At 41.7% G+C, this 17,390-nt stretch overlaps 1 protein-coding gene across 1 annotated transcript; it reads right to left on the reverse strand.

The window, feature by feature from the left end:
- Positions 1-5,378: 5,378 nt before the first annotated feature.
- Positions 5,379-13,195, reverse strand: asb6 (ankyrin repeat and SOCS box containing 6). Its single transcript, XM_040019554.1, has 7 exons — positions 13,049-13,195; positions 12,593-12,732; positions 12,296-12,471; positions 9,222-9,328; positions 9,005-9,113; positions 8,823-8,909; positions 5,379-6,661 (listed from the first exon to the last, which is right to left on the reverse strand). The coding sequence occupies exons 2-7, from the start codon at positions 12,700-12,702 to the stop codon at positions 5,940-5,942; spliced, it is 1,311 nt and encodes a 436-aa protein (XP_039875488.1). The 5' UTR covers positions 12,703-12,732; positions 13,049-13,195; the 3' UTR covers positions 5,379-5,939.
- Positions 13,196-17,390: the final 4,195 nt, after the last annotated feature.

Below are 17,390 nucleotides of genomic sequence, written 5' to 3' on the forward strand. Positions count from 1 at the left end.
GCTCCACGGGCAGATATGTGTGGAGTCCTGTCCTGCAGTCAGGAGGTGTAGGAGAGATTGTGTTTGTATTTATGAGGCATGGGCCCTGCCGCTCTTGGGAGAGAAAACGTTGCGAGTAGCGTGGTGGAGGCTCTGCAGTGCAGGCAGAATGCAGATATGCCAATAACAGAGGTCATGGTTGTCACTAATGATAAGAAGAGACAATTAGACAATAGCATAGCTGTAATGCAACCTCCCCTTACACACTCTTATATGCACACACAAACAAACAAACACCTAGGCTTAGACATTGCCTTCTCTGATAGGAGGCAAGCTCACAGACTCTTCTTGAATGTTCGGTACATTGCAGCAGCTCTCCTCCTCAGCGTTGCCGGAGCTGGATTGGGGAGAGATCTGGGTATTTGGTGTGGGTAAAAGACCAATCTATTGATCATGTGCATCCCTCACTGTTGGGGGCTGAGGCATAGGGAGACAAGGTCAGGTCACCTGTGAGGGAGGCACCTCTGACCATTTCATCAGCCCCATGCTTCTCAGACAGGCCTCAACAGAAGACGATCAATAAAGTCTCAGCAGACGCGGAAATAAGTGTGTGCTGTGTAAAATTTCCTGTTGCACGTGTGCACCGCGAAATTAGAACAAAGATCTGGTTTCAAAGAAAAAGAATCTCATTTCAGACGAGAGTTGTAAATTGCAGGAAAAAACCCTGAATGAAAATAACAGTGAATGCCCGGTGTTGAAGACATAATAATATCTTGGCTTGGTGCCAATCAGTGATCTACTAAGGCAACACACACACACACACGACTGTGTGCAAATCAAATGTCGGTTTCCCCTCTCTCTCTCTCCCTCACACACACACACACTCTCTCTCTCACACACACCCTTCCTCCATCATGAATAAACCATACTGTGTCTATGAGTCATATACCACCCCCACATCCCTCTCTAACCCACTCCCCCTATTCGCTGCTGCAAGAGTAAAAAACGCTAATTAACGTGATGGCTAGCTCCAGCTCCTGTCAGCAGCTTGTGGGGGCCTCTCAACCAGCAGCCAGGCTCTGCTGGTCTCTGGTTTTAGCTGCTCTCTCCCCAGCCACCATCTCTGGAGAACCAGGGGCCCCTCATTCATATTCAGACCCAGTCTCAGGCACCTGGAAGCTGCCAGCACCACCACCATCAGCACCGCACAACCAACCCCCATAGTGTCTATCACCAGCCCCCTCTAGCCCAGCTCCTGTCAATACTGGATCCCCCCCTCATACTGCTGTTAGAAGGCACCCACAAAATCCAGCTCCACCCTTCACAGATATATAGGCACACAATTTATTATTATTATATATATGCATTTTTTTGCTTTTATATTAAAGTAAAATCAAACTGGAACAGGAGCACAAACCGAGCAACTCCCATTTAGGAGAAGTGAGAGCTACAAACTCCATCTAGGAGATGACACAACCCAACTGATGGGTTGAATCACCCAACAGTGGAGAGAAAGAGAGAGAGAGAGAACAGTGGCGAACGAGCTCGGTTACCATGACAACGCAGCCGGGAGAGCAAGAAACAGGAACATACATAATCTGTTTCTGCTGAGACTTGCACATGTGGCACAGAGCTGCCTTTCCTCTGAGAAGAAGTGAAGGGGAGGTGTGTGTGTGTGTGTGTGTGTGTGTGTGTGCGCGTGCCCTTATGAAACATGCATGCCTGCCTCTCTGCAACTAAACTCACTTTTCTGCCCTAGTCACAGAGTGAGTCACAAAATACAAGCCATTATGGCGAAACTGAAGCACACAACCCAGTGTTTAGTGGCAGGTTTTTCTTTTTTTTATTTATTCCCATCTGCTGAACGGTGCGAGGAAAAAAGCTGCTAAGCAGTTAAGATACGATATAAAATATATACAGGCAAGTAAGGGCAACATTTTCCCCTCTATTTTCCTTTCCCTGTGCCTCTCCGCCGCTCCCCTTCTGCCTTTCTTTTCTCTTTCCCTCTTGCTCCCTCTTTCTACAGGCTCAGTCTAACCTCCCCCTCCCCTTTCCTCAAGGGAATAAAGGTCGTAACGCAAATGATTACTCAAACCCGAGTTGCCATAGAAACGCAGTCATGTGACTGGAGCAGGCATGCATAGACCACAACAAAGAGGTGGATCAGGAACCAAGCGGTGGAAAGAGCTGGAGCTCGCCTTACTGGTGCCTCAGTGCATTTCACTCAAATTCGAACCCCTTTAAAAATAATAATTATAATAAATAAATAAATAAAAATGAAACGCACAGAGGGAGAAAAACGGCACTGAAAAGAGCTAAAGGCTGCAGTGAATCTGGGCTGTAACACCGCAGTGTGCCATATATCGTACCATTCACTAGAATACCAAGGGTGTGTCCTATTCATCATGTCCTTCTTGGAGGCTGAGCTCAGGCGCCAGTAGTCTGGAATTTCTGTGAAATGGCGTCAGTTGTTGTAGAAATGCAGAGGGTGGTGGACTGGAGAGCTTCTAAAATAGGAGCTGGATTGTGAGGCTGAAAAGTTGTCCGCATTATACACTTTCAATAACGGCTCTCCCTCAAAGAGGAAAACAAGTTTTGTGTCAGTGCTGCTCTGGTTACTTGTCTGAGTTACTCTGTTTCCAAAGTCGAGGCTTTAAAAACCCTACTGGTGCACAAACAGATTTTGGAACAGTATCTATGAAAAAAAAAGGGGGGGGGGGGGTGTCCATGGTAAAAGCTGAAAATAGATAAAATATTTGTTCATGATGGAAGGACACAAGTCAGAGTGTGCCGCTCTAAAGCAGGAACCAGCACCTGGAGCACAATGAGGAAGGTGGCTTGCCCCAACAGGATTCAGCTGTCCTACATCCAATCAAGCCCCATTGAGATTAAGTCCCACCAGCTCGATATGAACCCCATGGCCTGCAACCATCTCTCTCTCTCTCTCGCTCTGACCAACCAGCAGCCCCCTCCCCTCCATAAGAGTATGTGCACAAACACACGCACACAATATCCCAGCACCGAGTCAAAGCTACACGCTCAAGAGTCTTGTGTGGAGGCAACAGATAAAGTATATACAGTCTGGAAGGCAGCATGATTGCAAGAAATACGTTGGTATCCAAATTCAGCTTGGTGTTAGCAGCCATTAATTTCGGTGCACTTCAGCAGAGCGAGAGGAAGGGGTACATGTTTGTCTGATGAAGTCACCACATCTGTGGGTATGAGCACTGTGTGTTTCGATGTCTACGCTCTTTCCCTCTCCCACACTCTTCTTCTCACCAATCAAACACACACAATATAAAGATACCTGGGCAAAAAGATAAGTGAAGCCAAAACAAAACACACAAACACACAATCTAAAGGGGTGTGACTGCACGGTGTGGAACCCCCTCCAGCTCCCAACCCCTTCACTGACTGCTGGCCATTTCCCTCCAAAGTCCACCTCAACTCCCATGAGGCTTCAGGCAGCAGCTGAGTGTTCAGTGATGTCTGCAATTATCCCGCGTCTAGACATTGTCTAGTGGAAGACAAGGAGATCCTGCACAGGCTGCTCTCCACAGAGGAAAAGGCCCCGGCTAGACCGGAACGTCTCTCAGCTGGTGAAGTAGTGGTTAATGAAAAGGTTAAGGGCAAGCTGGGAACTCAGCCAGGGAGCACAGACATGAAGGGAAATATGAAGTCATATATGTAATTTTGATCACAGTACCTTTATGTGGTTCTTGCATGCAAAAAGTATTTGTTTGGAAAATGTGGATTTATATCAATAAAATGAATTTCTTGAAGATTTCTGATATTTCCTTTCCTGGCATCAGATATTTCAGGTATTCCTGTGTCCTTTAGTGTGTTCTGCTAAAGAGTTCAAAAGAAACTGATGGTGTCAGTGACTGTTTAAGGCTAAAAGAAATACAGAATTGCAAAAGCAATTAGCAAAAATAATTATCTTTGAATAAATATGTCAACATCCCAAGCATGAAATAAGAGATTCCATATTTTTCTTTATTTCAAAATTCTATAAGTCACTTTTTTTCATTTCTAAAACATGCAGCTCTAATGGCACCTGCCCCTCATAAATCCATTCTGATATTGAACTCTGTAGAATTGTTTTGGAAGCTCGTGTCTCTCAGACAGAGTGGTCTGAAGTGAATAAAGGAACTACAAAACAAGCAAAAACACGCAGCAGTTCGCAGCAGAGGTTGAAGGATATAATGAGCTGTGGTGAAAGAAGGCTATGAGAGAATGAGCAGGTGCGGTGGGGAAAGACCCATGGGCTTCAGGGAGAGAATAGATCAATAACTAATTTCAGTACAGAGCTTCACTTGCACCGTTTTCCAATAAATGCTGGATGGAGAATGCTGCCTTAGACCTCTCCCTCCCCGCCTCCTACTATCTCTATTCTATCACCTTCTACAAGCAAAAGGATTGGACTTTATGGAAGAAGCCTGTTCCTTTTTTTTTTTTTTTTTTTTTTAAACTCCCCCCACCACCACTGTTGTCATTTTTGGTCGGGCGGATTATGTTCCTGCTGCCAGTGTATAGTATAAATTCAGCCCAATATTACCATTTCCATGTGTCCTCCATGACGGCCGCTCTCACAACCATTCCACATATGGCGTCTCTGTATCTTTAATGTCTTTTTTTTTTTCCCCTCCACTGTTCTGCCTCCTGCATCTCCCTCCCACTCTTCCCCTCATTCGACCAGGGCCAGTGTTGAGGTTTTGTCAAGAGTGTGCAGGGAGATTCAGACAGACAGGAGAGTGAAGCGTGTGTCATGCAGGGCTGCTGCTGCTGCGGCTCTTCTCCTCAGAGGCTGTGACCTAGATAACCAAGAGGAGCTGGAGCGCCTGCAAGCCTTGGAGCCACTCCAGCTTCAGCAATGTCAGGAAGGGGTTAGTTGTATAACACAATGTCCTATTTAGTTTGCTACTCACACACGCATGGATGCATACACATATGTAAGCAACGGTTCCCTGTACCATCATCGCTTGCTTCTTTACAGACCGTTTGCCTGTTACCAAAGCCATGGGTGGAAAGAATGGGTTTAGCGCACAAGTGCGAGAGTGTAAAGGGGGGTATACTGGGCCCTCAATGCATCAGAATTTAACAATAAGCATTAAAAAAAAAAAAGCCAGGTAAAACTTTCCACCTCAGCAGCCACCAAAGCTACATTATGTCACATACACATCTAGGGGCGCGCTCCTTCTGCTGTGCCTTATTTTAGCAACCACTCGAATGATGCTTGTGGTTTGAGCGCATCCATGAGGAAAACGTGTACCACCAATTATCCTGTTATTTACCGGTACACTGTCACAGTCACATTCAGCACTGCACTGCCACTACCTGGGAAATTATAAGCACTAATGTGTAAACAAACGCAAAACAAAAACTGCTACACAAAGCAATGAGGTCACAGCTGGTGGAAGTTTTTATTAATTGTTATTATTGTTGTTATTACATCTTCATATTAAGCTTGAAGTTACACAAATTCTACAGTATATCACCGTCACGTTGAGGATCTAAAATATAGATGGACCCTACTGTGCTGGAACAACTTCAATAGGTTGCACTGTGAATAGTTAAGTCTTCCAAAGTCTGAGCTACCTTTGAAAATGCAGGAGCAACACTGCCATCTGGTGGCTTTCATATTGTGCTGCATTTTTTATTTTTATTTTTTTTTTTAAATAAACGTGTCTATATGTTTCACCTCTACAGCATTTCACTGTGGCAGTGACGCTACTATCTGTACTTACATTGTTGTATTTGTAAAGTAAACATATACACAATTTTGTCTGTAAATTTGGCACAGGCAACACAGATTTGGAAATTAAACAAAGGCCTCAATGATATGTTAGACTTCGCTTCACTTATCACATCCAAATATTTTACACAAATTATTACAAAGTTTGTTCAGTCTTTCACTTCAGCTTTTAAGCAACACAAATAGTAGTAAGCAGTTTATACCGTCAGCGCTGGCTCTGCTGGGGCTTGAAGCAGTCCCAGCCAGACTTTGGAGTGTACGTGTGCTCGGGAAGAAGAAAGTATTTGAGTCTGTCTGGTAGTGGTAAGGCTTTGACTCTGTCTTCCAGTGGCCAGGGCTTCAGGCGGTTCCTTATAAACGCCCTACAGAGGCATCGCAGAGCAGGGGGGCTTGCTTCATGCTCTGCTACGTGCTTGTGCAGGTTTAGTAGAGCCTGAGCGTACGGGTGAGACTCCTGACCAGGCATGGGGAGCTGCAGCCCGCAAGAGAGATGCAGCCTGGGGCTGTGAACCTTTACCAGGTCAAGCAACATCTCTGCCTGCTCCAAGAGCTCGGCTGCGTGAGTTTGATCAGAGCACTGCTGCAGGGCTGTTTGGAGCCTCTGGAAAAGAAGGCTATAACCTGACCAACAGGAGTCACTGTGATTGGAGCAAACCAAAGACGCGCCGCTCTGAATTAAGAGCACAGCCAAGGGGAAGAGCAGGTCAAAGTACTCCAGGCTTGTCTGCGTTAGGGAAGGCTCGCCATCCTCATTCAGACAGCAGCTGGGGTCCACGCCGTGAGCCAGCAGTAGCTGTGTGGTTTTCAGGCAGAAGTTACCAATCTGAGCAGCATCGTCCACCGAAGCCCCCAGCGCCTCCTTCACCAGAAACACCAACGACGACTCGACTGTTTCACCGTCTACAGTCGCAGCATGAACGTCAGCACCTTTGGAAAAGGAAGCATCTCTCAGCACTTATCCAGATTACAACACAGGCTTAAATTTGTAACACTTTTGAAACTGAGACAACTCAGTATTTACTGGTTAATTTAGGGGTTATTTGAACAGTCTTAGTAGAGTACGTCCTGTTATATCTATTTGCGTGTTTAAAAAAAAATAACCTATTCTCATTTTTAGGCTTAGGCTCCAAAAACTAATCCCACATCTATTATCATGCAAATTGCTAGCATCAGATACAGGCCCTCCCTGGTGTTCAGAACGGTTTCAGATAACTTGAGAGTCAAACTAAAAACATGAGCTGGCCTCTTTTGCTGTGTGTATTTGCACAGTTTCTCTTGCTGTGCAAATACCGTTTGGCTTTTGATCTTTATCCCTCCATTATTTCCAAATACACTTTGCTCTTCCAGTGTTTAATAAGTGACAGCAGGGCTTATGTTAACCTTGTGCAGCCAAAAAACTGACATCCTAATTTAGATCTTTCTCATGTGACTCTTCCAAAGTAACGGCTGATCTTTTAAATTAGCAACATTTTTAATAAAGGCTGAATACATTCTTAATTCAACTACATGCAAATAAATAAATCTACTCAGCATGATTCTGATAATAACAATAATCTAATAATATATTATTATCATCATCATCTTTTGATGTAAAATAAAAACCAATGCGTGTCGAGTTTCCTAGTAACATTTACTGTTTACACACATTTTGATATGAAGGTTGTTTTATAATGACCCAGAGCTATATAGGGGACTGTGGTTAGATAAAAGATGAACAATGACTGCAGGGCTGAACAGGCCAGGGTGGGATACTGAGATGTGGAGCAGCGGAGAATGGTAGCTGAGTGAACAGAGTCCAGAGTGTGGAGAACTAATCAAATAAAAAGTGAAATCTGGAGCAGAGCAGCTGAAACGTGTGGGTATCATGGCCCGGAGAGCAGAGCTGATGAGGTGAAAGGCTGCAGAGTTGAGACGGAGCAGTGTGGACGATGGATGAGAGAGAGACCGCAGGACGGATGGAAGAGGAGGATGAGGTGGACGGTGTGATAAACTTTGTACTACTTTTACAATTATTAAAATAAAAATGACTCTTATTTTGTTCTGGACAACTGTATGGTTAATTTGAAAATGTAGGCAATCCATTTCACAGTGAGCGGTCTGTCTTTTATACCTTCTTTATTTTAAGCATATAATACCAATACAGCCCATATGGAAAAGATATATATAAATCTTATAAAGTTGGTATCTGTCTTGTGTGAAACTTGTATGAAAAGCAAACAAGAGTGAAAACAGATATAAGATCCCTTGAAAAATTATATAAATGAAACTTGTATGTTTTGGATACTTACTAAAACTATATATGAAAGTGGCCACTTTCATGAGTAAATCATATAAGCCTTATATGATTCACTATATGAAGTAGGCCACATCTTATGCAAGCCTTTTATAAGTTTTTTCTATTTCTTTTCCATATGAGAGTATCTGAAATTAATTTTTAACTTTTCCATATCGTTTAACCCTGCGACAGACTGGAGTCCTGCCCACGGATCTGCCCCTTTCCCCTATCACAGCTGCGATTTAAACACAGTGAAAATGTCAGTAATAGCTGGGGGCCACTTTTGAGCACAAATAAAAAATACAAAACATTGTCATGTGCAGGGTTTTTTATGTAATGTAAAATTCATTGGTTTACACAAAAATGTCCAAGCCTTATTTGGCCTTTTGAAGGACAAACTTAAGTGTTTATTACACTTGTTTAAAAAAAAAAAAAAAAAAAAAACCTGAACCAGACGAGATCAAAAAAGAAAAAAGTCCCAACCCTATAGTCACTCTGCACATGAAAATACTTGTAAGTGTGAGAAGTTTAATGATAATTTTAAGCTTCTGCCTACAGAAGATGAAACCTTTTATGGTTAAAAAAAAAAGTCACTAGTCAGTCGCTTCATGCTGGGATCTCAGCACTAGCTCTGCTCCACTTTCAATTTTCTGTTAAGAATCAGATCCATGGTTTATTCCAGGTTCAAAATGAGCGCAGGTGGCAAAAAGCCTGTGTGCAGCATTTTAGCTGTGATGCCGCTTGAGGAAGAATTTGAATGACCAAAAGCAGATGAGAAGGAAAAGTGCCTGGAGTGCGTTTTAGAGTCAGTACCTCTCTCAAGTAGCAGCTGGATGTTCTCCGTGTTGTGCACGGTGATTCCATCGCTGCTCGCCAAGGCATGGAGCAAAGGTGTTTTTCCTTTGAAGACAACATCAAAGCAATCGCCTTTCAGAATGACTGAATAAGGGTATGAATGGAAATTTTACAATTAAGCTTGGCCATCGTAAACTCACCGTGTTTATCCCTTGCATTCACATCAGCACCCAGGTCCAGCAAGGCGAGCAGGCAGGGCAGTCTCTCTGACTCCTCACTGGCAAGGTCCAAGGGACTGCTCTCATGAATCTACAGAAATAACAGATTTACATAGAATCCCTCTACTGATTTTAAAAAAAAAAAAAAAAAAAAGACAGAATCAATCAAAAGAGAAGTCATGGATTCCTCTTTACTCACTCTGTCCCTCTTTTCAATGTCTGCTCCATGCCCGGCCAGCAGCTTCACCATGTTTGGCCTGTTCCTCAAAACTGCTATGTGTAGTGGGTTGTAGTATGAAACTGGGTCTTGAGAAATGAAAACAATTATTTTGTGTATAAAACAAAGTCTTCATTAAAGAGATGAAAAGTAACAGACAGGTGAGGATTTGACAATATAGCACTGTTCCTAAATGAGTGTGGGCAAAGCTATAAAAGTTACTGTACACTTACATGCAGAGTATAAAACCAAACACAGAGAACATGAGCAATAAAAGAAAAACTGTAAAAGACAAGCAAAAGGAGAGATCATGAAAAGACATGAAGAGACAGGAAGTAAACACTTGAAAAACAGCTAAATGTGAGGCGTACTGCACGGTATGTGGGAGCATTTGTTTCTCGCCAGAGGACTTTATGAAATGTGAGAGGTGAATGAAGCAGCCTCTACAAGAAATCCCTAATCATACCCTGGGAAAAACACATGCCTGAAACCAGCAGAGGTCACCACAGCATAGTTAGGCTTAGTCTGGGAGGTTTAATCACAGTAGAAAAACATGCTGCACTTCCCACTAGTATATACAGATGATAACTGGCTCGTTATGCATGTGCAAGTACTTGTTACATGTAGAAAAATGGCAGTGGTCTCCTGTTTGTATCAGTCATTAAACACAATCTGTGTATTAAGAGAAAATGGACTATTGCAGGAGGGAATGAGATGAATGCTAGAAAGCCAAAAACACTCTTCAGCACTTTGAAGATCATTTGCAACAGCTTGCAAAATTTCAGTTACAAGAAACGAATGTGCTATTGGGCCAGGGGGGGCCAATATGGCCACCCCCCAAAATTTGCTTATTTGGTTTTCACATGCACCCATTTTCAGTGATATCAACTTTAATAGCATGAAATTAACTAGGCATATAATTCTTTTCTTTATCTATTTTTTGCCATATTTTTCAAGTATCCAATATTTAACAACAGCATAATAAAAACTAGAAATTTTGTGTTTAGTGTGCCACCGATATGGCCACTCCTATGAAAGAATTCTTAAAGCAGCCCTGTCATTAATAACGTGATGCAAATATGTTTGAAGGCAAATAACTGGCTATAGTTCATTGTCTAACCAACATTTCTGTTGCTTACCGGCATACTGGGAGTGTTGGATTTGGTTTTGTGTCAGCAACCAAATCAGTAGCACAGAAATGACACACACACATTGTTTTTTCAGCTTTTGAAAACAGAAGGTAAACTATCCAGAGCAGTGGAGACTCCTGTAAAAATGTGGTGCTGCCAGCATCGTGACCTGGAGCTTGAACCACAGAAGCTGCTGCTAATGACATCTGCCATCTCCTAGTGATGTCCCTTCCTGCAGTCTGGGCCTACATCAGTTCACTTATGATGCTTGAACACACATTTTAGGCTACGTTCACACTGCAGGTCTTAATGCTCAATTAAGATTTTTTTGATCAAATCCGATTTTTTTGTCTGCTTGTTCACACTACAAATAAAACGTGACAGCAAACGCGCTCTAGTGTGAACCCTCAAAGCGGCCCGCATGCGCAAAAGAAGACGTCACACACAACGCGCTCTGTTTAGATCCAGACCAAACAGTATTGTTTGACTGATGGCCCTTAATATAAAGACTTGTTTTGGACTTTACGTTTCCCAATTTTGCTTTAAGTTATAAAGTTATTTTGTTATTTACATATGGCCTAATAAATATCCTTATTGCTGTTTTAGAGAGGAGCGGTGCTTCAAAGGATAGTTGGAAATGTCTGTCAGAATCTGCAGATTATACAGTACAAAGAAAATGTTCATGTTTCTCCAACACTGTCTTCCCAACAGTTTCACTAACATCTATATGGGATGGCCAGGAAGCATTCATGATGTCTTATCGGGCGCTTCTCCGGCACGGATAATTGGCGTCTGTCTTGTGTCAGTTACGTAAAAGATGGATTTAATGCGACATGACCATTCAAACAGCAGCTGCTTTCTAAAACATCAGATATGTATCGGATTCAGTACCACTTACGAAAGTGACCCAGATCGGATTGGAAAATATCGGATTTGTGCCGTTCACACTGTCATACCATGATCGGATATGGGTCGCATAGGGTCAAAAAAGTCGGATTTGATACGCTTTCGCCTGCAATGTGAACGTAGCCTAAGTAATACGCTCACTGACAAAAGACTGAGTGGACCTGAATCTGATGTTCTGAAGTACACGTATCATGATATGACATATCGTGATCACTGAATGACACAGAAAATCAATCCTGCCCTCGGCCATCTCCCTGTACAACTCTTCCATCTAATACACTAAACACTGCAATAGTTGCATCCTTTTTGCACACGCTCTTTCTACTCTGTAACATTCCTGTCAGCACTGGTGATATTTATTTATAATCACCTCTGTCAATCCTTGATTTGTATTATTTAGTGATTTGTATATATTGTGCTATTTCTTAAATCTGTAACATACTGTATTGTTAAATAGTCTAGTCCGTTTCTGTTATTTATACTAGAGCAACTGTAACCCACATAATTTCCTTAGGGATTAATAAAGTATGCTGATTGTGATTCTGATATTGGAACTGCTGCTGAAAATTTTGCTAGTATGGCAAGACACTGAATGAACTCCAAACTGCCAGGAAAACTATTCTAATTTGTTTTCTCATCCTACAGATTTTGTATTGTAGCAGCTTGCTTGCTCTTGTTGGTACATACGCTTGATTTGAATCGGACCAACATAGGATTTTTAAGACCGATATTGATATATGATGATTTAAAAATCAGATATACCTTCTACGTCCTTTTTAAGATAAGACAATGCACTCATTGTTGTGCCCTCTGGTGGACAAATGATTCAAAATCAACAATCACACCTTAGCTGAAGAGTGTTTCTTTCGTCTCTGCTTTTTTAAATTTCAAAAATGACATTAAGCACAGTCACAAAATGATCTCTCTCTCTCTTTAGCAAGGTTTCATAAACAAATGTGTATACAGTGTCAAGTTAAAAACATTCACATCATCTAAAACACACTCCAAACTGTTACTAACCTTCAAAGTTGAGATCAGCTCCGTAGCGTAGGAGGATTTTTGCTGGCTGCACCAGACCCCGCTCTGCCATTTTGAACAGGGCATAGCTGATCCCCTCCACAAACACCTCTGACTGGGATTCTTGCTCCAGGAGCTCCACCAGAGACCTAGAAATTGCGGATTCTTCCTCAGAACTCCTGACAGGAGAAGAAAGAAGCACCTTGTATGTAATGTTTGTCTGTTATCTGATACATGTTCAAATAATTACGGCAGTGTGGCACTGCCAAAAGAGGACTGTAACTGAATAGCCAGCTTTACCTTTCCTCGCCAATGTCATGTCGTTCTTCCAGTCCAATAACACACATGACAGCATCTACCAGCGGCTGATACTCATAAATTATCCTGCGAAATCCATGGAGGAAAGGCATGGCTCTGCCTCGGCGATCCTAGGTTAGCTCCTAAAAAAGCATAAAAGAAATGCTGTGTGCTGAGGGTGTGTCACTCTAACAGAGAACGCAACGCAGACATCAAAGCTTATCTCTTGAGTACAGCTGACAAAAGTATTCATATCGTAGGTGACACGTCACAGTAACAGGCTAACGCAGTGGTTTTAAAATCCTTCATATAAAATAATATGTACTCCTAATACTGATTAGTTAGCTGGACCCATTCAGTTAACGTTAGCTGACCGTTTGTCTAACTTACGCTAACCGCAACGATATTTATGTTATAAAAATGGCGACAAGTGTCGCAATCAGTGGCAGCATGACTTACCAAATGTATCACTTCTTGACCTGCTAAATTATAAATAAATGTCTTAGCGAAATTACTTTTAAAAGAGAGGAAAGTCACTCAGAGCAGACTCCCTTTAAAACAGGAAGCTTTCCTCACGCCAGCATCGGTCCGACGCTGTTTTCATTCCCATTTAAAATACAAGCCTAAACAAGGTTCCTCTTTCGAGTCCGTGTCCTTCAATCAAAAATGAGTAAGTAAGCAAACACACTGCACCACTTCAGTTGTTGAAACATAGACATTTACTGAAAATTTAAATGCCAAATAGTGATTTCGGGTATTTAAAGGATATAAATTAAAGGATAATAGAATAAATATAAATACTGCATTAATTAGCGTATAATCAGGCCTTCCAGCAATCTGAGGCGTTTTCATTATAGTCCATTATAACTACATAGGAGCAGGCGCTGGTTTCTGGAAACCATCCATCTTTAATACAGCTGCAGAGACGGACATGGCTTTTTCACCTAATAGCTTTTTATGTAAGTGGATAAAGATCAACCACATACATAGTACGTCTTATAAGTCAGCTCTTTCCAACTGTGTATGATCATTCAACATTTGTGCATATTTTCCTCACCTCCTTGTTATTGTCATTGTTTCTTCGACCATGCACCCTAATTTTTAATTCATACTTTTCCTCCTCACCTCAAGCCTCATCTCCTGATATGGTTGCAATTATGTATTGTCTGCTGACAATACATAATTGTATGCCCTGTCTCAGGACAAGCTGACTAAACAGTAAGAACAGCTGGTTAGCATTGTTCGAGCTATGGTTAGGCTTGAGTGTACTAAAAATCACAACTTTCCCTCTGATTAACAGCTTGATTAAATACTGACAGTATATACTCACTATAGATGTAACTGTAGCAAGTATTAAGCACTTGAACTTTGAGGGGTAAGAAAACATAATTCAGTTGACTGCAGTCTCCAACATACTGACATCTATTGGTGATAATTTACACACTGTAGCTTTAAGTAAAATGCTTTTGTAGTTGACTTATGATCTGTCAAATATATTTTTCAAGAATGATATTTAGTTATTTTGTGGTAGAAATTACATTCCTGTCACAAGGTAGAAACTGTAGACTTTTTTTTATGCTAATTTATCTGTTGATATTAAAAATATCCTTTTTAAAAGATATCTCATAAAGAGGGTAACAAAATTGCAACAAATACAACCAGTTACCACCAGTAGTATAAAACAATCAGCAAGTGCTGGCTTGTTTAGTGCAAAAAATAAAAACATACAAGTATGACTGTAAGGAAGTCTGCTGGAAAACTAACAGAGATATTGGAAGGGAAAGACATGCCGCTCAGTCCTAAAGAGAAAACTCTTGCAACAGCAGCCATTGTGACTGAAGCAGAACTTCCAAGGGGGACCTTCTTACTCTGGGTCAATATTAGCAACATTTTTTAATTAACTGTAACGGATCCAAAAATGTTTTTGTATCCCAGTGACTATTGTAATTATTTTGAATAAGTCTTCAAAACTTTAGGGTCACTGCCAAGTAATGAGACTTTAAAACTACCTCGTCTATGAGCTCTGATAAGCCACAGGCTCAGTTTCTGATTGTAGATTTAATTGATTGCAGCATGGTGTTGATTTCTATTGTCATTATTATTACTGTTATTTTCAATTATGGCTCCAAGTAGAATCAAAATGAGGATAAAGCATGCTGTGTTTTGGTGCAGACCTACCTTGTGATTGACAAGCCTGTATCATACGGACATGCACTTTTCCTGCAATTTCTCAGTCAGTTAAACCCCTGCTTTTTAAAACACAACACTGGCAGTGCCCAAAATGCTCAGTTCATTAATTAATGAGTGATGGTGCATGGTGACTGTGTACATTTTTTTTATACACACCCTTAAGAGTCTGATAATAAACTTTAACTTTAACAAAGGTTTACTTAGAAAGCTGCACAATTTCCTTTTTTAAACTCCTTTCCAAACAGACAATACTATCAGGAAAGATTCCAGGATTTTCCTCAAACACGTGTGTCCAGTTCAGTCTATTTGTTTATTATTTTATGTCACAAATCAATCTTTGTTCCTGATGGTAACTGTCATGTATTTATCAAACCATGCCAACTTCCATCCAACGATCAAGTGCCTGATTAGCATTTGGCATGTTTCCTTTGATATTCTTACTGACCAACAAAATATTTCTCCCACCAACACGAGCAGTTCTAAAACACTTTCTTTTGTCCATATGGCACATTATTCTGGGACGGCAGCTTTCGCATTTGTGACAATTTCTCCATTATGCCGACAGCATCTGGTTGTTAACAGTTGCTTTTGTCCTGTTTAGCAAACAACCCCCTGCTGAGTCGGAGTTTGTTGACAGATGGCTCACTTTGAGAACCACAGAGGAAGGCCTTCTCTCTCACAGGATGTCATCTTTAGCGCATGTGTTTGTGTGACTGACTTTAAACATCACCCGTCCCAACGACTGCACGCATGTTAATCCAGTTTTTGTTGCTGACACACTGTCTCAAATTTAAAAATGAGCAAAAAAATCAGAGGAAGACAAATTAGCTAGACAAGCATATTCTTTTTTTTAGTTTTAAATAAAAAAAAAGCAAACAAAAAAAAACAGGGAGTAAATTTTTTTTATTAATATGTTAAAATTAGTGAACAAATACACAGCTAAAAAAAAATTAAATGACCAGTTTGAAATCACATTAGATCTCAGTGGGAAACAAATCATGCTGGATAGCTATACTGACATTGACTGGGTAATCTGTTAGGAACGAAAGGGTGCTGCATCGTTTGATGGAAATGAAAATGTTCAACTTACAGAGGGCTGAACTCAAACACAACCCACAAACCCAAAGCAAAATTTTAATTTTGCTGAATTTCATTGCAGCAACTCAAAATGGCACTCAGTAGTTTTTATGGCCCTCACATGCTTGCATGCTTGGCAACATATGAGCATGCTCCTAATGAGATGGTTAATTGTGTCCTGGGGGATCTCCTCCCAGATCTGAACCAGATCATCACTGAGCTCCTGAACAGTCTGAGGTTCAACCTGGCAGTGTCAGATGGATGAGAGTACGAGAGGTGTTGTATGAGAGATGTTAGGGCCAGTCAGTGGTATCAGTTCCTTCATCCTCCAGAAAATGCCTGCATACTCTTGTCACATCAGTCTGGGCATTGTCATGCACCAGGAGGAACCCAAGGCGCACTGCACCAATGCAGGGTCTGACAATGAGCCCAGTCATGCTGAACAATGTCACAGGCAGCATAATGTTTTCCACAGCTTTTCCAGACCCTTACACATCTGTCACATGTGCTTAGGATGACACTGGTGGACCTGCCAGTTGGGCTCCAGAGTTCCAAAAAGTGAGCACAGGGCCCACCAGAGGATGTCAAGATCTCAGGCCAACCTACATAAAATCTGTTTCTGATTGTCTGGTAAGAGACATTCATAACACTGGACTTTTGGAGGTCATTTTGTAGCTCTGGCAGTGCTCTTCCTGCTCCTCCCTGCACAAAGAAGCACATACCGCTCCCGCTGATGGGTTAAGGACCTTCTATGACCCTGTCCAGCGCTCCCAGAGTAATAGCCTGTCTCCTGGAATATTCACCACGCTCTCTATACTGTGCTGGGAGACACAGCAAACATTCTGGCAGTGGCATGAATTGATGTGCCACCCTGGAGGAGTTGGACCTCTGTAGGGTCCAGGTATCGTCTTGTGTTATCAATAGTGACACTGATCCTCACCAAATGAAAAATTAGTGAAAAAACAGGCAGAAAAGATGAGAAGAGAAAAAATGTCCCTGACATCATCAGTAAAACTACTAATTTTTGGGGGGATGGTTCATTGTTGTCCCTCTAGTGCACCTGGTATTAATTTCATTAACACTAAAACGGCTGAAACTGATTAAGAACCCCCTCTGCTACTTAACTGTCCAGATCAACATCCCAGCAGTTTAACTGACTTGATGCTTTACTCTGATTAAAAAGCGTTCCTTTCATTTTTTGAGCATGATTGCTGTCTAAATAACCTTTGATACAAATTCTGCCTTTAGGTGGCAGTAGAGCAGCATCGGCACACAAACTACATCCTAGAGCTGTTACTATACATCACACACATGAGTGAATGGTTTTAAATGTGCATGAACGCAAACACAACCTATCATGTAGATGTGGACTTGAGCGGAATCTCAAACAAGCATCACAGGGAGACTCTCTCTGGCATCCCGCGGGCTTGTCCCCTGGAGCGGAAACAGGATGCAATAGTTTAATCAAAGTTTGATTAATTCTAATTTTGTCACTTTCAAGACAGTTACTGTTTTCACATCCAAGTAACCCGAT

This window comes from Simochromis diagramma, unplaced genomic scaffold, assembly GCF_900408965.1.
Source record: "Simochromis diagramma unplaced genomic scaffold, fSimDia1.1 OVJJ01000822.1, whole genome shotgun sequence".
In the NCBI taxonomy this organism is placed as follows: Eukaryota; Metazoa; Chordata; class Actinopteri; order Cichliformes; family Cichlidae; genus Simochromis; species Simochromis diagramma.